Source organism: Diabrotica undecimpunctata, chromosome 1 (assembly GCF_040954645.1).
Source record: "Diabrotica undecimpunctata isolate CICGRU chromosome 1, icDiaUnde3, whole genome shotgun sequence".
Taxonomy (NCBI): Eukaryota; Metazoa; Arthropoda; class Insecta; order Coleoptera; family Chrysomelidae; genus Diabrotica; species Diabrotica undecimpunctata.
In genome coordinates, this window is record NC_092803.1 from 38,293,761 (window position 1) to 38,320,472 (window position 26,712).

Genomic DNA, 26,712 nt, shown 5'->3' on the forward strand with positions numbered 1-26,712 from the left:
TGCATATTGGCGATCGCTAAGTGGATTCTCCATCAGCACGTCGTCCCTAATATACCTGTCTATCAATCTTTCCAGCGTTTTTGCTAGGAAAGAGGATAGACTTATTGGTCTGTATGACTTGGGGGTCTGGTCCATTACCCTACCAACCTTGGGGATATATGTGACTTTCACCCTTCGCCATGCGGTTGGAATATATCTCCATGCCAAACTAGCTTTGAAGATCTTTGTTAGATGCGGGATGATCACATCCTGTCCCTTCTGTAGCAAGGCTGGATAAATCCCGTCCATTCCAGGTGATTTGTATGGCTGGAATTTATTGATGGCCCACCTGACTTTTTCCGGTCTCGTGATGTCGGTAGCTAATTTCCAGTCCGCCTTAGTAGGCCTTCTGGGATGAGCTACCTCTACCGAAGGATTATTGTCAATGGATGAGCTGGGAAAATGTACCTTGGTGAGCATTATTAAGCTTTCCTCCAGGGTTTCTACATACGTTTCGTCCTCTTTCTTCAAGAGGCCGACCTGATTCACAATACCATCCTTAGCCAGGACCTTGTGGATTCTGGAACATGCGGGAGCCTGTTCGACTTCCTCGCAGAACTTTCGCCACGAGTCTCTTTTGGCTTTTCGGATCTCCTTATTATATTGCGTCAGTTTTTCTCTATAAATGGCCCAGTCCTGGTTGAATTTGGCTTTATTGAATAGCCTTCTTACATCTGCCCTAAGCTTTTGTAAGTGTTCATTCCACCAGGGTGTGTTTTTCTTTCCTTTCTTTTCTCTCTCTGGACAATTCTCCTGGTAAGCGGCCAGAACAGCTCCCCTCACCGTTTCGACTGTCAGTTCGAGATCGTCCGTATCTTTTATGGTGCCGATTCCTCCCTCAAGAGACTTCTCGAGTGAGCCTCTATAGCCTTCCCAATCCGTCTCTCTCGGGTTCCTGAACCTTGCCACTATTCGAGTCGAAGTAATTAAATCAAATCGAATGTGCCTATGGTCGGAACATGAAGGTTCCTCTGACACATGCCAATTCTTTATAGTATCGTACGTTTTTTCACTGCAAAGTGTTACATCTAAGACTTCTTTGCGCGTGGCCGTAACGAAGGTAGGTTTATTTCCTATATTGGCTATTTCTAAACCCATGCTTAAGATGAACTGTAGTAAAGACTCACCTCGACTGTTGATGTTCGTACTCCCCCATGCCAGATGGTGGGCATTGGCATCACATCCCAGTATTAGATGAAGGTTCTCCCTTCGGCTGTAGGTTATAACGTCCTCTACTATGCCTGGGCGGAAGACTTTCTCTCCAGCGAAGTAGGCAGAACAGACCAACCATCTTTTACTACCTTCCTCGGTGGAAGCGGTTGAAATACCTGTAACAAAGTCTCCGGAGCAAAGATCCGGAATCAGTGTACAGTTTACTTCGTTACCATATACAATGCATGCTCGAGGTGTCTCTCCTTTCGCATCGTATAGTAACTTACCTTGTTGCGGCTTCAAGCCTGAAATCTTCCCTCCGTGGAGCCATGGTTCCTGCAGTAGGGCCAAGTCCCGGCCTTCCATGTCAAACCTTCTGCACAAAACCGCCGACGCAGCTTTAGCATGATGAAGGTTGACCTGCAGGACCTTTACTCTGCCTTCCTCTAAACTGAAGGCTAACTTTCGGGTTTTCCCGTGTCCTCTACCCCTTCCATGGGAGCGGCCACCCGCTCAGTGGCTTCTAGCCTTCTGGGCGGGTTTGTAGCACTCCCCTGCAAGTCGGTACGGACTTCTTTCGGGATTATTCCTTCTTTAGCTCCTTCCCTCGACTTATCATCCTTAGGGCGAGCCTTGTGTTTGGTCGAAGTGTTAACCTTCTTTGGCGCTGCTTTAGAGCTTTGCCCCTCTGAAGGTTTTACTTCTTTTCTTTTTTGCTTAGCCTTGACTGCCGAGGTTGCGGCAGTTACGCCTTGCAACCCCGATGGTCCGGCCTCTGCAACCTTCTTAATGTACCCATCATCCTTGACACGGAATTTAATTCTTCCGATGCCAAAGTAAGGACACATTTGAAGTTTGTTGAGTTCCTCAAAGGACTCTTTGTCCATTGAGAGGACCCATACCTGCCCTTTTTCTGCAGGTGTTTTGCCCAAAACGGTCCATATACGGGTGTTGAGCTTTCGGTTGCTGACCCTTAATCGAGTCAGCACACTTTCCGCCCCCAACCTCTTTCCGTCTTCGTCTGGGATGTAGACAGTGCAAGAACACGGCCTCTCGACTTCACTCTCGTCCTTAGCCTGGAGGCTTGCACCTTCCCAAGGCTTCAGAGTGGGAGTAGTGTCCCTGAGCCATTGTGCGCTTGCACTATCCGCGCACGTCATTACCAGGTAACCGGGCTTGAATGTGCTCTTTAGCAGCCTGATTTGCGGCCCTTCTTCTGGCGTTCTCTCCAGAGCCTCCAAGATGGATGTTTGCACTGCCTTAAGCTTTGTGGGTTCCATCCTGACTCCAGGGAAGCCATCACATACTACAGCCACCTTTGCCGAGCAAAGGGCTTGTGTAAAAGTCATTTCTGACTTCCTCGGCCTCTTTTTGGCTTCCGCTGGCGGCGTACTGTGGTCCGACCTTTGTCGCTTCTTTGTAGACTTTTGCGTAGCCATTTCCAGCTTTTGCTCCGCCTTCTCTTTAGACTCAGGGGGATTGTCCTTTTGTCGTCCAAGCACCTTGGTGAGGTTGGCCTTGATCACCGAGCGCTTGGCTTCAATGTAATCCTGGCCTTTTCCCACCAGATCCCTTACTTTCTTCTTGGAGGCCCCGGCCAGCCTGGCCTTAATAACCTCCTCGTCTGTCATTAGATCCACCTCCTCTAGGGAGGTGACTCTGACCGCCTTCCTTTTGGTCGGCTTCGCTATCTGTATAGTAGTGCCTTCAGGGCTTTCTACTACGGGTTGTTCGGGAATATTGGTTTCCATATTATTTTCCATATTGTTCCCACGAGTAGCTAGGGAATTGCAGTCCACTCGAGCAGAGCCCCGCATGCCCGAGTAAGGCTAATTACTGTGAGGTGTCGCCTGGTTCCTTACAGGAATCGCTCTCGACCAACTACGCATGGCCATTCATCCTTCGCCGCGATGTCTTCCAGCTTGAATTGCGGATTTTTTAAAAGCTGGTTTTCTCCACCTGGACTCCTCTGTCTGGGTTACCATTCCATAGCCAAAAGGTCCCCGTTTTTTGGCGCCGGGAATTCGCCATTCATCCTTCCGTGAGGATAAGGACTAGTCGGTGATGCATGCTGAGATGCAGTTGGGCTGGTCTTCTCTTCTAGTGGTATTTATTGGTGTCACCTATTTGGCGTCAGTGACCCCACCAGTGCCTCGCCGACAATTTCCGAGCTACGAGCTTCCTGTTGGGGTGTGAGGGGGCGGGAAGTTGGATACCCATAGGTTACTTTGCTTAGGATAAACTTTTATATAATAACAACAATATACGGTGAAATACCATAGATTATATTACTATATTCTTTACATTTTAGTACCATACTTCCTTTGAACCTGCTTCTTTCCAATTATATGATCTTCACTAAAGATCTGTAACATTCTTAGCCAAGTAATGTCTATCTTCTTCTTCTTTTTAAGTGTACATGACTCTGTCTGTGTCGACTGCCGTCTAACTGCCGTCTTTATTACTCTATTTGTTGTCATTCAGCTTATATGAAATTTGCATTCTACTTTTGTATATATTACCCAGTTGTTGATGTTCTCCACCTTGTTCTCTTCTTATATCTCTACGTCTAGCGCTGTCCCATAGTGTCTTGCCATTAACTTTTTTTAAGTGTTTTCATCTCTGGTGTTTCTAACATCCTTTTTGTCCTCTCTGTGTCAGGCCATGTTTCTGCCTCGTATGTCATTATTGGTCTGATGAATGTTTTGTAAATTCTGCCTTTCATCTCTTTTCCGATAATTTTATTTCTCCATATTGTTTCATTCAGGCAGCTTGCGGCTCTGTTTGCTCTATTCATTTGATCTTCCACTTTAGTTTCGAGCTTTACGTAGCTAGATAATGTAATATGTGAAGAACACTTTTCTGTCTTAATAAGTGAAAATGCTACAGAAGAAAAATTACCACCCCCTATTATTTTCAAAGGAAATAGATGGATGGAAACGGAAACATTTTCTAATTATATTAAACATACGATCCTTTGGAATAATAATAAAGAAAGACCCGTTTTTCAGATCTATAACAGCCACTCTTCTCATACATTAGATGCTCTTATAGAAAACGCTTTAAGGGAAGACATAATTATCTTAAAACCACCGCCATATTCTAGCTATCTCCTACAGCTAATGAATTTGGCAATTTTGGATTATAAAGTGGCAAAGAAAAAATTACAGTACAAACTTACCAAAATCCAGATTTTTTTCTGTAATTTCACAAGTATGGAAGGAGCTAAGTTGGAACCATATTAGAAGTTTAAGTAAGGTCGGTATTTACCCAGTCTGCAATACAGTGATCTTGTTAAAAATTTTGAACCCGAGGCTTTCAAAAGATTTCAACATTATAATTCTAAGGAGGCATCATTAGTGAGAAATAAAAATGGCCTTGGCGATAAACCCTCAACAAGAAGAAATGATTAAAGATACCAATGGTAACAAAGCAATACACTTGGTTAGAAGTATCGTGTTAGAACACAAACAGTCTCTTTAAAGTGATAATCAAAATCATGCATTAAAAAGGGTTTCTGAAAGAAATTCCTTTGCAACTATTTTACTTGAACATATTAAACAGTCTCCATTAAACCAACAAAAGCGTAAGAAAATCTATTCTGGCGCTGAAATCATAACACGCACCGACTATTTAGCAAAAATTAGAATACAACAAGATGGAAAGAACGTAAATCCAATAAAACAAAACGAAAAAGAATAAAAAGGAGGGACACACAGTGAGACGGCAAAGATGATGACCAAGCTTTCATTGAGATCAGATCAGATTCCGACGGCTATATTGATATAATAAGGGTTTTAACCCCTCTCAAGAGTTACATCATGAGGCTATGTCCGATGGTATCATATTAATGAAATTTCCAGTTAAATAAGGTTTAAATTATATTTATTATGCCAAGTTGAAGTTGAAAATGCATAAAAAATAATGGAAAATATTACTTTCATAATCTACCAGACATATTAGTCGCATTTGAGTACCAAATTAAATTTGTATTGCTCAAACGATTAAGGTTTTCCCAGGTTATAAAAAGGCAAGAGGTTTTAATTTCGTTTCCTATTTCTCTTAATCACTATAGTGTTCGCTAATAACCATATTTTTTAAAACTTTTATTAGAAATGTCTTAGAAATGTTTTTTTTTTATTTCTACCTGCTCCAGAACGATTTTCATTGAACTCAATATATAAATTTGGATAGTTTTCCACTTACCCCTTGCCACTGGCGCAAGTGGAAACCATGTCATATGATTGAAAATTTTTGTTAGAAAAAGTTCTTAAAAGATTTTTTTTTAATTTTTAACACCATATTTGTATTAGAAAATAGTGTAGTCTTGCCTGTCGGCAAAGTTATAGAGTGAATATAAAACTAAATTTTTTTAGAAGACCTGAAACAGAATTTCCTAGGTTCCTTTTACCACGGAGTACCTTATCTCAAAAAATTTTAATACCACTAGACTATAAATTTTTTAGCCACCACTTCACATAACGCTGAGATTTATAAAATATTTCATAAAAGCTATAAACACAATTGGTAAAGGATTTCAGTTCCTTAAAACGAAATTTCTCCAAATTATTAACACGAACTTGAAAAAAGGAATTTTTGTTATCCGCATATATAGAAAAGCTTATGATAGATGTTTCTATTTATTTGATGCTAAATATGATAGAAAAAAGACTTCGTGCAGCTCTAATAGAAGTGTTTCATAATTTTCTTAGCAATAAAAAAACTGACAACTAGCGAGAAATCATTGGTACGAGCGGACAGCTAGTCTGCTGCGGATAGTAAGTGCTTACAGAACTGTATCTGCTGCTGCCCTATGGGTGATTACCCTTTACATGTATTGGAGACAAAGAGAGAAAAAATATTTCAACTGAGAAATGAGGCAAGAATGTTAGAAGCGAGAAGGAGGCCATATCCATTGGGGTGTGGAAGAATGAGTGGGATACATCGGGGGATGTAATACTGTGGACGAAGTCACTGATCGTTTTAGAGTTTGTCATATGGGTAAGAGAAAGGAATAAACTAGAGAGAGTATTTAAGGCAGGCAGAAGAAGAGGTTGAGAACACAGGGGCAAAGGCAAGTATGAATAAGAGAGTAAGATAGGCGAAAATAGCGGCAGGCATGAGAGAGTGACAGTGCAAGTGGAATGATATCAGTATCGATTTAGGTGCAGATAGTTTATTACAGCCCTGCCTTCCATTTGGAGACAAACCACAAAAAGGCTAAAATAACGATGGTCGGAAGGTGTGTATGTATGCGTAGGAAGAAAAGCGAAGAAGAAAATCTGCGATCTAAGAAGAGTGTGAGAGACAAAAGCTAATGTGAGATGACAAGCGACTGAGAATCGGGAAAAAATAGATTTCTCGGAATGGAAGACATTACAATAGTAATGGGGGACTTTAATGCTCCCCCGACTTTAAAGTTGGGAGAGGAAAAGTTGACGAATATGTTGGGGAATATGTCAAAATGAACATTTTGCAATAATGAACACAATGTTCCACCTACCCGATAGAAGTTTGTATACTTGGAGATCTCCTGCAGACAACAAAGATCGCATAGTCAGAAATCAAATAGACTATATATTAGTCAAAAATAGATACAAAAACTCAATAATTAAAGCAGTAAAAGCATACCCCGGAGCAGATGTCAACTCTGACCATAACCCGCTGATAGCTAGAATCCACGTGAAACTCAAAAAGGTTGTAATACCTAAAAATAAACCAACGTTTAATTACACAAAATTAAGAAAAAGAGAAATACATCAAAAAGTTCATCGAATAAGTCAACTTAAATCTAACAGAAGTGGGAAAAGAAATCTTAATATCAGAAGATGTCAATGAAAAGTGAAGCAATATTCAGGAGGCATTACTAAAGGCTACTGAAGAAAATTTAAAGCCCTAAAAGACAAATAAAAAACAGAAGTAAATAATTTCAGAAATTCTAGCATTAATGGAAGAGAGAAGAAAAGCCAAAGGAAGAAACGAGCCAAAATATCAAGAACTACAAAGTAGAATTAAAATAGAGATAAAAAAGGCCAAGGAAAAGTGGTTAACAGATCAATGCATAGAAATAGAAGAGTATGACAGAAAATATGACAACTTTAATATGCATAAAAAAATAAAAGAACTAACAAATATCAAAAAGCTACCACACTATGGGATACTCAAAGATGAGAATGGTAAACTCATTGCAGACATCAAAGATAAACTAAGATTTTGGCAAGAATACATAATGAAACTATTCGACGATGATAGAATAATACAAGAAGAACCACAGGAACAAACAGGACCGAAAATAGTAATTTGCGAATTAGAAAAGGCAATTAGAAATGCAAAAACTGCAAAATCAGTAGGCCCAGATCAGATACCCACTGAGCTAATTAAATGCATTGACGAAGAAACACTGCATATACTTTTAGATTTGTTCAACAAAGTATATAAAACAGGAGCAATACCCCAAGATTGGTTGCTGTCCACGTTTGTAACACCACCAAAGACAGAACATGCGACATAATGCTCCCAGTACAGAACAATTTCCTTAATAAGCCACACACTTAAGATATTCCTCAAAATAATACATGGAAGAATATACAAAAAAATAGAAGAAGATATAGATGACACCCAGTTTGAATTCAGAGGAGGACTAGGAACGAGAGAGGTTATGTTCGCTTTTAACGTTCTCACGCAAAGACGACTAGATATGAACCAGGATCTCTATGTCTGCTTTATAGATTATCAAAAGGCTTTTGATAGAGTACGACATCACAAACTCGTAAAACTGTTGAGAGAAAAGAATGTGAAAAGTCGAAATATACGGGTTATTGTCAATCTGTACTGGAATCAAAAAGCAAAGGTTAGAATCGAAAATGTCGAAACAAAAACAATAGAAATCAAAAGAGGTATTAGACAGGGTTGCGTGCTGTCCCCATTGCTATTCAATCTGTACAGCGAAGCTATTTTTATGGAAGTGATATCAGAGGAACAACAGGGTATATCAATAAACGGTAAAATCTCAAACAACATAAGATTCACAGACGACGCCGCTGTTTTTGCAGACAGTCTAGAAGCATTGCAACGCTTAGTAAATAGATTACATCAAGTCAGTATCAAATATAGACTACAAATGAACGTTAAGAAAACCAAGTTCATGATTATTTCTAAGCAACATACAGTAGGAAGGCTAGATATCGAGGGAAAACAAGTAGAAAGAGTGAATAACTACAAATATCTGGGAACCTGTGTAAATGAAAATAATGGCCAAAGTAGAGAAATAAGGACACGCATTGAGATTGCAAGACAGGCATTTATAAAAATGAAAACAATGTTTGTCAATCGAGACCTTCCTTTGGATCTGAGGATAAGAGCCTTAAGATGCTACGTGTTCTCGACTTTGTTGTATGGAATGGAAAGCTGGACACTAAAAGTGTATTTCGATAGTAAATGTCGCGTTTGGATTACTAGAAATAACTATATTGCAGGAAAAAAGATATACGGCGTCTCCCCACGCTTCGTTTGCCCTGAATCTTTCCTTTCCTTTTTACCTCTCATCGCATGACCAAAATATTCCAACTTTCTTTTCTTGATGGTGATCAAACAGCTCCCGTTCTTTGTTCATTCCTCGAAAAACTTCACTATTTGTTACTTTCTCCGTCCAAGGTATTTTCAAAATTCTTCTGTATATCCACATTTCAAAGGCCTCTAGTTTATCAATATTGCTCTTGTTTAAAGTCCAAGTCTCTACTCTGTACAGCAGTATCGAGAAGATGTAGCATCTAACCAATCTCATTTTCAGGATTAAGTTAATGTCATGACTTCCCAGAATGTCCTTCATATTAACAAAAGCAGCTCGAGCCTTTCCAATTCTAGTTTTTATTTCTTCTGTGATGTGATTGTTGTTATTAACGCTTGTTCCCAAATATTTATATTTGTGCACCCGTTCGATTTCGTTATTGTGAATGTACAGGTTTACATTCAATCTTTGTTTTTTTGAAATAATCATGAATTTCGTCTTCTTGACGTTCATTGTTAACCCTTTCTCTTCACTAGCTGTGACTAACTTGTTTAAAATGGCTTGCAGGTCTACTGTCTCCGCCATTAAAACCGTATCATCTGCGTATCTAATATTATTAATTGGTTGGCCGTTAACTTTTATCCCAATCTCTTCTTCCTCGAATGCTTTCTTCATAATTTCTTCCGAATAGAAATTAAATAGCATTGGTGACAGCACACATCCTTGTCTAACTCCTTTTTTTTTTTAATTTTATTTGTTGTGCTATTTTTGATTCGTGCGACTGCTTTCTGATTATAATACAGAGTAGATATTATTCTTATATTGCGAGTGTCTAACTGTTTAGCTTCTAAGATCTCTAAAAGTTGGTCATGCTTGACGTTATCAAACGCCTTGTTGTAATCAATGACACAAGCAAATACATCTTGATTCACGTCCACACACCTCTGTGTCAAGATGTTAAAGGCAAATAATGCTTTGCGAGTTCCATATCCCTCCCGGAATCCAAACTGAGTTTCTCCGATATCTTGTTCCAATTTTCTGTAAATTCTATTGTGAATTATATTGAGGAATATTTTTAAGGTGTGGCTCATCAGACTAATCGTGCGATGATCACTGCATTGCTTAGCATGTGCCTTCTTGGGTAGAGGGACAAACGATGATCTTAGCCATTCTTCAGGAATTATACTGTTTTCATAAATCTTGTTAAATAAGTCTACTAACAAGTGGATTTGATCTTCGTCTATCAACTTTAGTATATCCGCTGGTAGTTCGTCTGGTTCTGGAGCTTTGCTATTCTTTGATGACTTCACCGCTTGCATTACTTCTTCTTTGCTTATTTCTGGACCCGTCTCCTCTGGAAAACTATCACAAGGAGGCTGCCTTTGATCGTCAAACAGTTTTTCTATGTGTTTCTGCCAATTTTTTAGTTTTTCCTCTGTTTCCATTATCATGTTCCCTTGTTGGTCTATCAGTACTGTCTGCTTCCTGTTTCTATTGTTGATCATTTCTTTAACTTTCTTGTGAAGATAGAACGAATCATATTTGGCTTCCCAGTTTTTAATCTCCTTACATTTGTCTTGAAACCATTGTTTTTTAGCGTCACATATACTTTAAGAATTCATCAATAACAAAATTTCGTCACTCATCCATTCTTTCTGTTTCTTTGGTTTTTCTCTCTTCAGAATATTAATTTTAGCGGGCTCCAACACGTTCTTTTTAATAATGGCCCAGTGTTTATTAATGTCCAGTTCTGGTATCTTCTCTGTCTTTTCAAGTTTTTCAAGATTTGCCTGAATGCTTGTTTCTACCTGATGTTTAATTGTTTTATCATTTAAACGATTGATATCTATTACTTGTTTGGGCTTAGGAGTTTGTACTCTTTTAAGTTTTATTCGGAATTGTGCCACTACTGGATTGTGGTCTGACCCTATATCTGCTCCTGGATACGTTTTCACAGATTCGATTGTGTTTTTATATCTGTTGTTTATGGTTATATAATCTATTTGATTTCGTATAATATGGTCTTTGGTGTCTCCAGGAGATTTCCACGTATATACTCGTCTTCTTGGTAGTTGATAAAATGTGTTTTTAATTATAAAATTATTTTCCTTGCAAAATTGCAACAGCCGATCATCTCTTTCATTTCTTTGCCGAGACCATATTTTCCAACCCATTTGCCACATTCTTTTTTCCCAATTTTCGCATTCCAATCTCCCATTATTATTGTAATGTCTCTAGACCTAACAACTTTCAGTGTTTGGTCAATGGTTTTATAAAATTCTTCTGTGTCTTCTTCGCTACTCTCCGCTGTAGGAGCGTATATTTGAACTATATTTAGTTTTCCCTAAATGGTTGACAGTTTTAGAAATAAAACTCTATCTGACACTGGTACAAAGTTTATAATCGACTTACTAATTTCCTTGGTGACCATTATTGCCACTCCATTACTATGATGATTGTCATTTTGCCCTGAAAAATATATGGTACCGTTTGGGGTGACGCATTGACCTTCATTTGTCGATCTGACTTCGCTGAGTCTTAAAATACTGATCTGTAACCGACACATCTCTTGACTAGCATTGTGTAGTTTTCCAGCTTCAAATAGCGTTCTCACATTCCATGTACGGATACGGATACGGATCGATGTATTACGCATTTTGCAGAGGTTTTGCAGATTGGCGACCCTCCTGCCGGATCTTGGTTTCCGATCACCATGATCAGTAACTTCCAAAGAATCGCTATTCTTTGCCATGATGATTTATACTAGGGGTACTCTACGAGTCTTTAATACAGTGGTTCCCCGTTGCCTTCTGTATCCTTATGCCGTTGACCTTGGTTCATCCGCCTTCGAGATCGATCTCTTAATCTCAGGACAAAAGAGTGCCCTACCACCTACCAACTCATCCGCCCGGAGCCGTTGGTCAGTAAGTGGGGGATTGCTTATACCGGCTCAGTGTTTGCACATTAGTGTAATGTAATCTTAAGAAAATCACTCATCATGGCCTATTATAATTGGATGTATTAAGGAACTTACTTATGTTAAGCAAAATCAACAATGGCATCGAGTATTGACGCTTCTCAAATGAAACGGGGATTCAAATAAATTTTAGGATTGATGTCATAAAAAACTCATATATAGAACATAAAATGTTCGAAGGTTACTAAGAGATATCATATATTACATTCATTATGAATGGAAGAAAAATATTACTATAATACTACTTATTTTATAAGAAAGAAACTGCAAAAGTTAGTATTAAAAGTTGATAGCTGGATAAAATTAGTAATACTAACACTGACTTTGCATCAAACGAATAGAGTAATTAAATATATGTAAGTCCCTCCACTCACTTTACACGCTTCCCATTGGTCTGTTGGAGAAAGACAGGTTTCACACAGAATTGCCATAAAAGAAAGACAGGTTTGATTCAAAAGCTTTCTTTTAACATTGAATTTATATCTGATAAAGCTAATTTTGAGTCATACTAGTTCATGTAGAGTTCAACAAACAAATTCAGAAAATATAAGCAACTTCATTTTGGCCATGGACCAGTTATCAATTTTTTCATTTCTATAATTAAAGTTTCTTTGTAAATCGACCAACAGACAATATACAATTATTAATCAACATGGCTGCTGTCCACTTCCCATTGTAGCCGCTTCCAATTTACAATATATCCTAAAAAAACCTCTTATTCTGTTTATTTTATACGGCACTCATACTTTCAGTAAACAAATTCAACTGCAAACCTAAAAATAAATCAACATGTTGCATACTGTATGCTTTTTTTAGAATATGCCAACAGACGCCAGAGGTAATACATTTCCGACCCCAAATATTTCCGACAGTACTGAGTTCCTAAAATTAAAATCCCCTTCAGAATCACGTCGACCATCTGCGCCCTGGGCCGGACCTCCGATGTAGCCGAGACCAGCCAAACCCCATCCCTCTCACACTAGGGCATCGGATTGGGATTGTCCGTAAAAACATAACTTCTCCCAGATATCAGTATTTTGCCCGATTCTCAGTCGCTTGTCATCTCACATACTTTCTTACTCTCTTATTAATGCTTGCCTTTACGTGTTGTTAACCTCTTTTTCTTCTTACTTTAAATGTTCCCTCTAGTTCATTCCTTTCTCTTACACATACGACATACTCTAAAACGATATGTAAGACAGTTGCCGAAGCCTCACAATATAGTCAATTGTCTGACTTGGTCTTTTCGACATATTTTTCATCTTTTCTTCTATCCGTGCCCTATCAGATTTATCCGACGGCGATCACCATTGCGAAAGCTGTCGATCTTCTTCCACATTTATTAGACAAAAATGCATAGAGAAAAAGAAAAAAAGAAACAAGGAAGTGAAGACGAAATTAACAGAAGGATGAGGCTATGTAAACTCTAAATAAATTGATCAAAATTATATGTCTAAGTAATGGGTTTACAATATCTAACTTAATGTTGTGTTAAGTTATTGAGATTGAGAATTGTCGAGGTAGGCTCAGATAAATTAAGATGACTTATATTTTATTATTTTTTGATACCCTATATGATGTAAAGTATAATGTTGTCTAGTACTTAAATAAACTTAAATTTTGTTATTATTAATATTAGGTAGTTTGGTTTCTACTCAGTATAAACCATCTCCTAAATCCCTACATCTGTATAAAGAATTTGAGCAAAAAATTACTCAGTATTGCATCTCAAATACATTATACCCACGTTTATAAGATGTAATATGCTCTTTAATTGAAGTTTTAAAATCCACTACTTTTTGAATATGACCTGCTTACTGTAAAAGTGAACATCTGTTTTCGAAAATCAGCCAGACTCAGCCAGAAATTCTGGCTGAGTAGCACAAATTTTTGTTTTTAAATATCCCATCTGAAGAAGTCTAGGAGTGTTAAATCCGGTGACTTAGGTGGCTAAACAATTATCTATTCTCTTCTAGTTATCCAAGGAGATAAAACAATTGTCGCACAGGCAGAGTCAAATGTGGAAGAGCTTCATCATGTTGAAATACAACCAAATCTTCGGACAGGTTATTATCGTTTTCTAGTATTTTTCTGATACCATCAACCACTTCCCTATGTAACTTAAGATACGATACGCCATTTAAGTTTGCAGTGATAAAAAGTGTCCGATAATTTGATCTTCTAAGATACCACACCATAAGTTAAACCTTTGAGGATGCTCTGTGTGAAATTCACGTACAATATGTGGATTACTCTCAGCCCACTATCGGACTAAGAGTGATCCAAAGAATTATGTCTATTTCCCAAGACATTTAATAAAAATTAGCATTCATCGAAAAGGCAAATATTGCTTAACAATTATTAATGATGCTTTGTATCAATAATTCGTAAAATTCGACACGACGATCAAAATCTTCTTCATTTAACTTTTGTGCCAGTTTAATTTTAAATGGATAAAACTTAAATTTATGGAATATTTGGTAGGCTGTAGAAGGTGAAACACCGATTGCTCTGCTTATTGTTGACACTGACTGTGATTGCTCAGCTTCTAAGTTAACTTGCCCTGAAACGGCTACTTGGATTGCTTCGTTATTTACGAGTTTCTGTCGATTATGTATTTTATTGCAAACTGGCCCTACGGCTCTAAAGTTCTGCATCAGTTCAATCTTATACTTATGGGTTGCATGTATATTATGGCGTGTTTCATTAAAAATTCTAGCAGCAGCTATTGCAAAATTATTATTGCTGCAGTATAAACCTACAATTTCGATTCTTTCTTGCAAAGTGTAAACCATTTCAGCGATCGAATTGCACACGTATCAAAATACTCTGTTGTAAATTAAACCAATTTGTCATTGACTATTAACCGAATAAAATGAATGTCCAAAACGGGAAAAACTTTGAAAGTTTTTTGTTTCTTGCTTTTTAAAGGTATTAGGGGAAGTAGGTTAGGTATGCCTATGATGGCATACCTAACTTCACCTCTAGTTTTTTTTTATTAAAATACATGAGCCTATTTGTTACAATTTTTTTTTCTAGTTCATTCGAATGTACCAATTAAGCTGGACATATAGAGGTCAACGGGAATGTGGATTTTTATATTAAAAAATTGAAATATCAGACACGTCAAGTGTGTCATCATAGGCACATTCCTTGCCTATGATGGCATGGATGCGCAGTATAATAGAAAAAAATATGTCTTAGTGGAATTTTCGCATTTTATTTAAAGAGAACAATAATACAACAAAGAAAAAAGTAACACACAATAAAATATCTTACATTTTTTGTCGACCCCAGCGCATTCAGAGTGACACCAGGATTGGCAATCCTGACATTTAATTCAGCATTCTTTCGACTTTGAGAGAGAATACAGACCATTACAATACAAAAAAGCGACGTCGGAATTACCATCTTCAAAAATTTTGTTATCGCTCGCGGATTCCTGTTCCTTTTCATCATTTCTCTCTATCCCTTCTTTTTTCATTCGGTATAATGTTCGTTTTTCAGGAAAAGTGTCATCCACAAATTTCCGGTCTAATCCACTGTTCTACGTAGCTTTTTCTTTAGGTTATATCTTCTGTTTTATTTGTCGTTTAACTTTGTTTGCCAGTTTTCTTCGTTATACATTTTCTTTTATAACAACCTTATATTTCAATTCTTGAATTTCCGGGGGTTGAATTTATTACCTCTGTTTTTCCACGCTTCTTTTGTTTTTTTGTGTTTGACTGCGAAACATTTGTAATGGGTGATAAATCTTGGATTGTTATGTAAAGAGTATTCTGTTTGAGTATTTTCTAGAAGGACATGTTGGCAGTTTTTAGGTGGGTGATTTTGTCCACTTTCTAGGTTTTCTTCTAGATTATAATCTGCATTGTTTAGATGGATGTTTTGAGTTCGATATTGATTGCTCTTTATATTTTTACTGGTAACTAATGATGGAGCGAACATCCGTTCCTCAAAAATATCAGGATTAAAAGGTTGAATCCCTGTTTTGGCAAAGGCATTTATGGCATTAGCAGGAGTAGCACTTTTAAGGTAAGCTGTTTTAAACAACCCAGCAACTTGAAAGTGCGTAACGAGTCTTTTAGGATTTTGTTTTAACCAATTTTGAATCTCTTGGTTATAATAGGTTTGTAGAGGACTAAAAAAGCCCACGTCGAGTGGCTTCACCTGGTGGGAACAGTGTGGTGAAAAGCAGAAAAGTACAATACCATTCTCTTTTGCAACTTGTAAGAAATACAGTCCCTTATGACTACTGTGGCCGTCTAACAATAATAATATTTTGTTCTCATTCGAAGCTTTGGTATAGCGAATAAAATGTTAAAGCCATTGAACAAAAATGTCTGAAGACATCCACCCTTTCTCCTGGCAAAAAGCAACACTTCCCGGTGGGGCAGCGTCCATTAATTCATTTTTAAACCTTTTTTGGGAAATATAAATGCAGGTGGTACAAAAGTACCAATTGCATTCATTGAACACACAACTGTTAAATGCTGACCTCATTCCGCACTGCTCAGTGCTCCAACTTGTTTCCGTCTCTTGGTTGCAATCACTTTTTGAGGCCTGGTTTAAACAGTACTAAGACCTGATTCATCAACGTTCAATATATTTTCGGATTTAAAATTGTATGTATCTAAAACTTTTGCTAAAGAGATAAAATATGCTTTAATATTGTTCTTATTAAATGCTTGTGCTCGCGCCAGAGATGTATTTTCTGGTGTTCTGAGTGAAATGGTACTATTTCTTTTTAAAAAACCCCTCATCTCAAAAACTTTCATCCAGCAAGACGAGTCGTTTTGTTGAATTTGTGCTTGATGTTATTTCTCTCAGCAAGTTCCAAAACTAATCGTCTCAAATTTAGCGTTTTGAGACCAAAAAATCTTGTTTGTATATCAATCACATGAGTGATTGCTACATAATACACATAAGTAGCTGTAGAGAGTATCGTAGCCGGAACAATAAAAGTTTTGGAAGCCAACATCCATCCCATCTTCTTTTCTTGAATGTGTTGAATTGTCATATTCATGTTCTCTTCCGACCACTCCTGCCTATGTTTCTTGGTAGAGGCCATATTAACAAAGGCCCTGCAATAAGACAAAGCATTTATATCTGATATAAGGAGATATTTGACTGTTTAAGGTATAACTAGATAACGACAATCCAATTTTTAAGGATTGTACTAAACCTTTAAGTATATTTCAGATATACACTTAAATTTAAGTTTGTACTATTGAAGTACTATTGAAGATTTTGTGCAATTTGAAAGCTCCAAATTTGTTTAAAAATCATACAAAATGGTATTGTTTATCTACTTTCACCTTAATATAAGTAAAAAGTTGAGTTTTTGAAATTTTTGATGGCATATAACATGTGCATACCGTGGCATACTATGCCATTATTGGAACATATCTGCTATGCCGTCATAGGCAAGTAAGCATCAGATTTAAAGCAGAGCGGTATCTTCTAGCACCACAATGGCAGAAGTTAAAATGCATTGCCTACTGAAGCTTAATACTAATCAAAATTGCATACTTACTTTGGATTTTTTAACTTCAGACGAGAAGCGGCAAAAAACTGTTTGTGTTAACGTGCGTTATAATAGTTCAACACTCGACAAATTACACTTTCCGTTACAGACTTATACCTGTGGAACTAATAAGTGTTTGTAACTTCACCGTTGCAAATAAACATTGTATATGAGCATGCCTATGCAGCCGATATAGTTCGACAGGAAACGATTTACAAATTACACGTGGTATGCCATCAAATGCAGCATGCCATCATAGGCATATTTCCCCTACTAATAGTATGGTTAGATATTTAAAAAAGTTAAATTATGCTTTAACTTACAATCAATTAAGGTAAGAGAGATACTATCTTGTTAAAAGAAAAATTGTCTATCTCACAAACTAATCAGTTCAAGCCGAATGTATTATACATTAATTTTTGAAATCAGTACAAAAAGTAGAATTCAAATGTAAACATAAACGTGTTTTTGCTGCAATTAATAATACAAGGAAGAATGTAGGATAAAAGCAGTCGTGAGTGAAGATGCATATTATGTTTAAACGATTGGTTTGGGTAAATTGCACTTCTGCTAATATGTTTAGAGAAGCTATATTTAAAGGGCGAATTGCCACTTTCTTAGAGGCGATGGCATATGAAGAAAAATAGGTCACAATTTTACATTTTTACATAACTACTTTCAATCGTCATAAGTGTTTGTGGAAAGTTTAACATTGCTTTATAAAAAGAAAAGGAAAATGAAAAGTCAGGAAGATAACATTTTGCCATATAAAAAAGACCATTCCAAAGGATTTGTCCCGCTTTTAACTACGTATTAAGTTAAATTTTGGCATTTATGGTGTTCTTTTGGATTTAATTGTATTAACGTATTATCAGAAAGTATATTTGAGTTTAGATTTAAATCAAATATATATTTAAGAGTATACAAATTGAATTCATGTAAATATTTTGAAAGAGCAATATTTTTAAAAAAATTGGATAACTATATTTTGACGAAGGAGGTGTTTTTGAATTATCTATAATTATTTTTAATAAATAATATGTTAACATAATTATTACTATTAAGTACTTATTAATTTCAATTGTCAGTAATCATGTAGGGGGTTTGCAACAATGATCTATTAAAATTTAATAAGAATGTATAAATACAAATTTACCTCTGGCCGCTGTAGGCGAAAATATGTAATTTACCAATACCTCAACGTTAATTAAATGATTTAATTAGAATATACTGAAGATATTGTTTTTGCAAGTATAAAAGTAAGTCTAAAACTGCACAAATGATCACTCGTTTTTTAACTTCTATTTATGATGAGGCGTTATATTTTTTCCGTGTGTCTGGTAAGTTTTCAGAATTTATAGTTTAATCTCAAATAATTGTATTTAAAATCTGTAGATCATTTGGTAGATGTTTTCAAATTGTTTCAAATTGTTGTTTCAAAAAATGTTTCAAATTATATATTATAACTTTTAATTTAATTTAATTTTTTTATTTACTAACGTATCAACAACGCGCGGTTATTAGCGTATTGTTAGTTTAAGTGTTCGTAATTAATATGTAATGAATAGTAAGAGTTTTAAAAGTGATTTTATACACCCACATTTGATAAAAAAAATTTAATTTTATGAAACAGTCGACAAATGACAGAAGAGCGGCAAACATTTATTGAGGTATTCTTCTACTAATATATTCTGATTGTATTTCCTAGTACCCTTTTAGACAAAGAGACTGGTGTCCGCCACCGATGTTTCATTACAGCAATGCATTGTTTTAATCCTTTATGCCCAGAACTGTTTATGTTTTTTTTTTTATTTTTAAAAAATTGAGTTCCAAAAGTCACAAAATTAACAAAAATATAGGTTAAGAAAATAAAAAACAATTTTTTTTTGATAATTTGGTGTTGCGTAAACGCAACACTGGGCAGTTAGGGTATAAAAAAAATTTAACAGGTTAAGTGCCATGAGAGGCCAACACGGACTCTCACATAAAAGTATATACGGGCCGCGTGATGCCAACGTGGACCCACGCACTAGTTCGTCAGGAAACGCTGTGTCTCTCAACAGCGGCTTCTCGAACTCATTTAAAATACACGGGGACATTTCGAGCCTGGCCAGATGGTCTATAAACTATATTTGGCCTGTGCCTCTGAGATGTCAATGAGGACTCACATGGCCCATAATATGTATAAATAACAGTTGCGTACTTATACATATTTTTGTTATATATTCATAGTAAGAACACATTTTGGGCAAAATAAGCTTTATTCTCATAAAACAAACCTAATAAAATTATATCAAAATTGTATCTAAAGTAATAATTTAATTTTTTGTTACGGAATGTGACAAAAAAACAGTCAGGACAATAGAATTTTTTACAGCCATCACATGTCAATGTGGTGTTGGTTGCTTTCCTCTGTGCTACTTGCCTTCCTTCCTCTTCTGCCATTTTTGCGTAACACGCTGTACATCGTCTTCTGCCTGCACGTCCAACATCGATGAGTTTGTGACTATTTTCCATAATGACTGGTGTGGCAATAAAATCTCCTAATAGACCCCGAATTACCTCTTCCTTGAATTTGGTAATCGTCATGCTTTCATTGGCAATGCTTTGATGGGCGACATAGGCATTTATAAGTGCTGTTCCAGTCAAGAGCTCCATCGATAATTTTCTGTACCATTTTAGTCCTTTACGTAATGGCGAATTATAGCTTTTCATTTGATCTGATATATCAATGAAGCTTTTGAATTTATTATATTCGATGACATTCTTTGGCTTTACAACATCACCGCGTGCCTTCTGCATTGTCACCATTTCGTCTGCGAATTTGGTACTAATCATCAGCACATCTCGCTTGTCCTTCCACTTCTGAACAACGATGCCCGAATTACTTTGTTCAGCTACATATTCGCCTACTTTTAATTTTTTGGAAATTACATTATTGGGATTATATTTGCGGTTTGCACGCAGCGTACCCATCATATAAGTTTTTTGGAGTAGAAGTTCATGTGCAAGTGTGACAGAACTGTAGTAGTTATCAATCGCAAGTGTTCGTCCTTTGTCAAGCAGTCTATCCATAAGTTTCATCACTATATTTGTTGGTACGCTACTACCTTCAGCATGTTCTTTTTCACAATATACGTTAAAATCGTAGGTATAACCACCTTCCAGACAAAGTTTGAATAATTTTATCCCAAATTTGTGCCTCTTGTTGTTAATATACTGCTTGAATTTTAGGCGCCCTTTGGAATGACGGCAGCCTTGAATTTATCCTTCAGTCTGCTAACCAAGGGAACAATCTTCTGCAAACGGTCATCTGTTATTACCGAATTGTCATTGAAGTGCAGCGTTTTCCACAATAACTGTTCAAAAGCATCAACATGTTCTCCGATACTCGTATATTATTTTCCTTTACTGGTGGACGCCGATACATCTTGTCCCAACGTTTTGGTATTTCCGGCCACTCGTTTTCTTTTTGGACCACTCGATTCATTTTCACTATCACTAGAATCAGTTGGTTGGTACTCGTCCGAAAGATACGTGTCGCCAAACTCATCCAACTCTTCATCTGACAGAATTTCTTGCCAATATTTTCAGGTTTTTGTTGCTCTTTCTCGTACGACTGCATTGTACCGTTCTTATCAAGTACTGACAAGAAATAACCGCAAGACACGGCCCGGCGCCTTCGTTTGTTAGATTTGCCGATACATTATCAACAGGAATAGACAAGTCAAGGCGTGAGGACTTGTTGATAGCAACTGATTAAAATGACAAATTACGACTGAAGCCTGAACACAGCAACCGAATGTATGTGTCTAAAGGTCACAGTAGCCAGCAATATGTGTAAAAATTATATTAAATAATAATAAATAAATAAAATATAATTAAATATGTGTAAATTAGTTCCATTAAAACACTAGCAACCATCAATATGTTGGAATTTAGAGTATCGTTTACCCTGAAAGTTTGTTGGAAAAGTTGTAAGTTGGGTATAATTGTAGTTGGATTGAAGGTTGATAAAGGTTAGGAACGTAGGTAGACAACCAAGTTTACAGATATCTAATATTAATGGCGGAGAACTAAAATTTTTTATATATATATATATATATATATATATATATATATATATATATTTAGGGGTTCTACAATATTCACTGCCTTCCCTCGCTCAACCGTTTCCATCTCTCTTTGTTGTCTCCATCGTTTAGGCCTCTCTTACTCATGGTGTCGTCTACTTGGTTCCTCCAGGATTTTCGGGGTCGTCCTCTTTTCCTCCTTCCTATGGGGCTCCATTCGGTTATTCTCTTTATCCATCTGCTGTCGCTAGTTCTTCTTACATGTTAATACCACTTTAGTCTTTTTGATGTTCTTTGCTTTATTTCGTCATTACTTCTCCTATCCATTCTTGTTACTCTGCAGCATCTTCGTAGGCATTCCATCTCTGTTGCTCTGTTGCATTCCAGCTCTGTTTTTCTTGTTTATGATCCAATTTTCAGCCCCATATGTCATAATACTTTGCACTAATGTTTTATAAATATGTGTTTTTGTCTTCAGATTTAGGTGTCTATCCCACCATACCGAGATAAGTTGTCGGATTGCTGTTCTTGTTTGTCCTAATCTTTGTGTAATTTCTTCCTCTGTTGTTGTCTTTTTCGTGATTATAAACCCCAAGTATTTGAATTTATTCTTTCCCTTGATTGTTACGTTGTCATCAATCTGTAGATCTTCTATGTCTTCTTCACTTGTAGTTAGGTACTCTGTATTCGCGAGGTTAATATCTGGGCCAGCCTTGGTATATTCTTCTTGTAGTTTCTTCACCATGTAGCTGAGGTCTTCTTGGTCTTGTGCAATCACTACTTGATCGTCTGCAAGGCTTAACGTATACAGGTATTTGTTCCGTACCGATACTCCCATGCCTTCGCATTTTCTTTTCCATGTAGTCAAGGCTTTCTCTAAGTATATTTTCAATAGAGTTGGAGATGTGAAACAACCCTGCAGGAACCCTTTTGTTGTGGTGAAGTCTCCTATGATTCTTGTTCCCATTTTAATGGACACTTTATTTTCTTTATACAGAGCTTTTGTAACTTCTATGAGTTCCGTCTCTATTTCTAATTTGTACATTGCTTTCCATAGTTCTGACCTTGGTACAGAGTCAATCGCCTTTCTCAGGTTTACAAATGCCAAGTGTATATCTCTATTTTTTGCTTTTTTCTTTTCCTACGGTTGTTCCAGTGTGTATATGTGGTCTATGCATGATCTTACTGCCGTGAAGCCTGCCTGATCCTCCCCGATTTTGCCTTTTATCGCTTGCTCTATCTTTTCTCGCAGTATCTTTCCATTTAATCTTTCTATTGATGATATTATGCTTGTTCCTCTGTGGTTTTCGCATCGTTTTCTATCTCCTTTCCTAAATAAGGATGTCATATATGCCTCCGTCCATTCCTTTGGGAGCTGTTCTCCATTTATGGCTTTCTGAAATTTCCATTGTAGCATCCGGTGTAATTTTTTTGATCCGTATTTTAAAAGCTCAGGTGAGATGCCTCCAGGTCCCGGTGCTTTCTAATTTTTTATTGCTTTTATGGCCGTTCTCATTTCCCTATTTGTTATTTCTATGTTTTGTTGTGGGAATCTGCTCCGTCTTCGCCTGTTTTCTTTTCCAATGAATTGTGGTCTTTGTCCTGTTAATCGTTCCTTGTAATAGTCCTTCCATTCTTTGTCCTGTGTATTTCCCAATTTAATTTTTTCTTTTGAGTTTTGTTTCAATCCTCTCAGTACTTTCCATGACTCCGAAGTTCTTGTACCTCCTATGTATGTTTCAATATTTAAGCAGGTTCTTTCCCATTCTTAATTTGTTTGCTGTGTTATGTGTTTTTTCACTTCTCTATCTTTTTCTCAATATTCTTTATAATATTTCTTCGTTGTTTGTGGTCAGGTATTTTCTGTTTAGTTGCGTTTTTTCTTTAATTATTCTTTTTGTTGGTTCATTTATTTCATAATATGGTTGTTTATTTGTTATATGTTCTTTTTCTCGAAGGGCTTCTAATGCTGCTTGCTTTATACTCTCCTTTATATGCTCGTATATTTCTTTGATGTTGCCGTATCTAAATTCTATTAATTTTTGGTCTAGACGTTGTTGGTATAATTCTCTTATTGATTGTTCTTGGAGTATCTTGTTATTTTGTGTTATTTTTTCTTATAGTGTTTAACGGTTCTTTTGTTTTGGGGTTCTTGTTATGGTTCCAATTAATGCCCATTTTTGCTGTGCTCGCACATCTTTGATCTTTATTGTGGTATCTTGTTTGATTATTATGTAGTCTATTATCGATTTCAGCTTTCGTGTTTCTTGCGTCCATGTACATTTATGAATATTTTTAAGTCTGAAGAATCTGTTGGTAATTTTTAGGTTGTTTAGTTTGCATAGTTCAATCAGACCTACTCCGTTATCGTTTTGTGCATCCTCTCCAAATCTCCCAACTACTTTAACGTTTTCTTTCCTTCCGGTTCTGCCGTTAAGGTCTCCTTTTATAATTATTTCTACGTAAAGATTTTTTTTCTTATATTAAAGGCCCTATATGTTTTCTACATTTGGTACCTGACATATAGAAATCAGATATGTGTGGAAAGTTGTTTTTTTTTTAATTTAAGTCACAGAGTAAAGTGTGAAAGTGATGTATGTGAGTGTGTTTTTAATATAGAAGGTAAACAGAACAATTGGTGTAACGTACTGCTGGTATATTACTTAACTTATAACTTAAGTAAAAAAACCTACATGTTAAAAACAATATTTGGTACCTAATTAATATAAGGTGTGTAAGTTATAAACTTATAAACTTAAACCTATGTTAACTATGTATGACTATAAATAACTTATAGTTATAAGCTTATACAGCTTAAATTAATCAGGTACCAAATATTGTTTTCAACATGTAGGGTCTTTTTTTACTTAAGTTATAAGTTAAGTAATATGCCAGCAGTACATTACACCAATTATTCTGTTTACCTTTTATATCAAAAACTCACTCACATACATCACTTAACATTTTACTCTGTAATTACTTAATTAAAAAAAAAAACAACTTCCTACATATATTTGCTTTCCATATTTCTGTAGATCTTTTAATATATACTCCATTCGCTTAACTCGGGCATATTTTGACAGATTCATTGTCGGAAACCTACAACACAACAATTCCTACTTCTCAGTATTAATTGCTCAAGTATACTACAATTGCAGACTACAATCTTTAAAAAAAGAAGAATTATTCTAAATAGTGGAAGTGTATACCAAACCCATAAAATTTTGGGTAGTATATATTTAAAAAATATATTTTAGTTGTTATAATTTAACATAACTATTTATTATATGGTGCAGATAAATAAATATTGATTGTCGGAATGTATTGACAAATGAATTAAAGAAAATGGTGGACATATCGAACACTTACTTTGACAAAAAGTTTAATTTTATTAAGTTTAACTATTTCTTAATTTGGTTTATAAATAAAATATTTTTATTATGACTTTAATTTAATACAAAACGTAAAATATTTGATATAAAATTTAATTATTCTGTTATTTTGTCAAATCCTACTATTCTATCCTGCTCATATATTTATCTTATTTAATATTTCGTTAACTAATAACTTTATTAAAGGCATTTTATGCCAAAAATCAGAAGTATTGATGTTTTTGTCTAATTTTCTTTCGTTGCTTGGAGTAACTGCGTTAAATCTGAATTATTTATTTGATTTGTAAAATGCGACTATCTCGAAAACTGTTGAGTTTTGAAGTTATTAACAAGAATACCTTTTTTTTGTTAAAATAATGTATCTCTAATATTTTATATCACAACCACCGATAACTTAAAGAGCAAATGTATGCCACATATGTGGCGCCCTCTAGCAGCTACAATAAAGAATGCATCAAATTATAATTTATGATGTTCAATAGTACCCAGTTATGAATTTTGATACATAAATGTTTACAAACATTTATGTATTTTAAATTTCCCCTTTAACACCCTGTATCTTTCTTAATATCAACATTTTATTAAAGCAATTTGGCTTAAATCGTAATATTTTAAAGTGTAGAATCTACGGTTTCTTTTTTTACAATTATTTAAGACCCACTCTGTATATTAGATTGGACATATTTAGATTTAAGAAGGTAAATAAACTGTGCCGTATTGAATTAAATAAACTCGATTACAAAGACGCATTATTCGAAAAAACGCTTAAATTCCATTCGTATATGTATTCGTAATGGATAAAACCAATTCGTATTTTTTGATATTTTTTTTAACACCTGTTATACAGTTATACAGAGTCTTCCATGTAACTACTGTGGTCGTTACCAACATTCTTATTTTATAATACAATATCCTTTATATTCTACAATTTTTAAATATTTTAGAGTATTCTAGAGCTATTGCGTAAATAAATAATTAGGTTTTGGTACGGTATAAAAGTACTTTATGAGATTTATTAATTTTTCTAGGTAATATTCTTAGAAATTTTAATTTAAAAGTAATTGTTGACTAATTATATAATTTAAATACTGGGAATATATTTGATTTTTTTCTTATACAAGTAAAACTATTAATAACTTATTTTTAGGTCATTTTTAGTGTAACTACAATCCGGTCACAACCCTTGGGTGCCAACGATGATTTAACACTAAGAAGTGTTTTACTCAACCAAAATAACGAAGACAGGTACTCTAATAAAAACAATTTCTTTCACTATAATGATGGTTTAAACGGCCAGTACAATCCATGTGGTGCGTCATGTCAACCAGAAATTGATATATACAACAGTCCGTGTGGTGGTTCGGTCTGTCAACCAGGAATTTCAGCATTTCCAATTATGCCACAAATTCCACCAATTCCACAAATTCAACCAATATTTCCACAAATTCCACCAATTCCGCCAATTCCCCAATTTCAACCAATATTTCCAGAAATTCCACCAATTCCGCCAATTCCACAAATTCAACCAATATTTCCACAAATTCCACCAATTCCGCCAATTCCCCAAATTCAACCAATAATTCAACCAATTCCATCTCCGTCCTTCCCGTTATTTCAACCACCAAGGGTCAGTTGTAGCGTTGGGTGTCCGCCATATTATTAATCAATGTTGGTAACATAGTAAGACTAGAAATTGGAAGATATCTTCTACAATGTTGTTTTAATAAATCATATATCTATGTGTTTTGCGTTTTATTTTAAATATACGTACTTTATTTTTTAATAAGTGTACCCAGATCTATAGGTCCTAAACTTTATCGATTCCGAATAGCGTAGTGAAAATAAGTTATAGTAAACAAATTAAGAGATTATTAAGTCATTTATATGTATATACATATATAGAAAAGAAATTTAATCTTTGCAGATAAGTTAAATAGTAAACTTTTAAATATTGGGGAAATCTTCAAGAAAGACTCTAATGAGTATCAATTGTTTCGCCGAACGTTTTCGCCAAAGAGAATTAATTTGAAGAATTAATACTTCAC

At 35.7% G+C, this 26,712-nt stretch overlaps 3 protein-coding genes across 3 annotated transcripts; 1 reads left to right on the forward strand and 2 right to left on the reverse strand.

The window, feature by feature from the left end:
- Positions 1 to 208: 208 nt before the first annotated feature.
- On the reverse strand, positions 209 to 1,557 carry LOC140439438 (uncharacterized). Its single transcript, XM_072529382.1, has 2 exons — positions 491 to 1,557; positions 209 to 269 (listed from the first exon to the last, which is right to left on the reverse strand). Exons 1-2 carry the CDS (start codon positions 1,555 to 1,557, stop codon positions 209 to 211), a joined length of 1,128 nt encoding a protein of 375 aa, XP_072385483.1.
- An 8,751-nt stretch (positions 1,558 to 10,308) lies between these two features.
- On the reverse strand, positions 10,309 to 10,881 carry LOC140439506 (uncharacterized). Its single transcript, XM_072529498.1, has one exon. The coding sequence runs from the start codon at positions 10,879 to 10,881 to the stop codon at positions 10,309 to 10,311; it is 573 nt and encodes a 190-aa protein (XP_072385599.1).
- Positions 10,882 to 18,385: 7,504 nt separating this feature from the next.
- LOC140438668 (uncharacterized) lies at positions 18,386 to 26,408 on the forward strand. Its single transcript, XM_072528316.1, has 2 exons — positions 18,386 to 18,542; positions 25,815 to 26,408. The coding sequence occupies exons 1-2, from the start codon at positions 18,510 to 18,512 to the stop codon at positions 26,328 to 26,330; spliced, it is 549 nt and encodes a 182-aa protein (XP_072384417.1). The 5' UTR covers positions 18,386 to 18,509; the 3' UTR covers positions 26,331 to 26,408.
- The last annotated feature ends 304 nt before the right edge of the window (positions 26,409 to 26,712 follow it).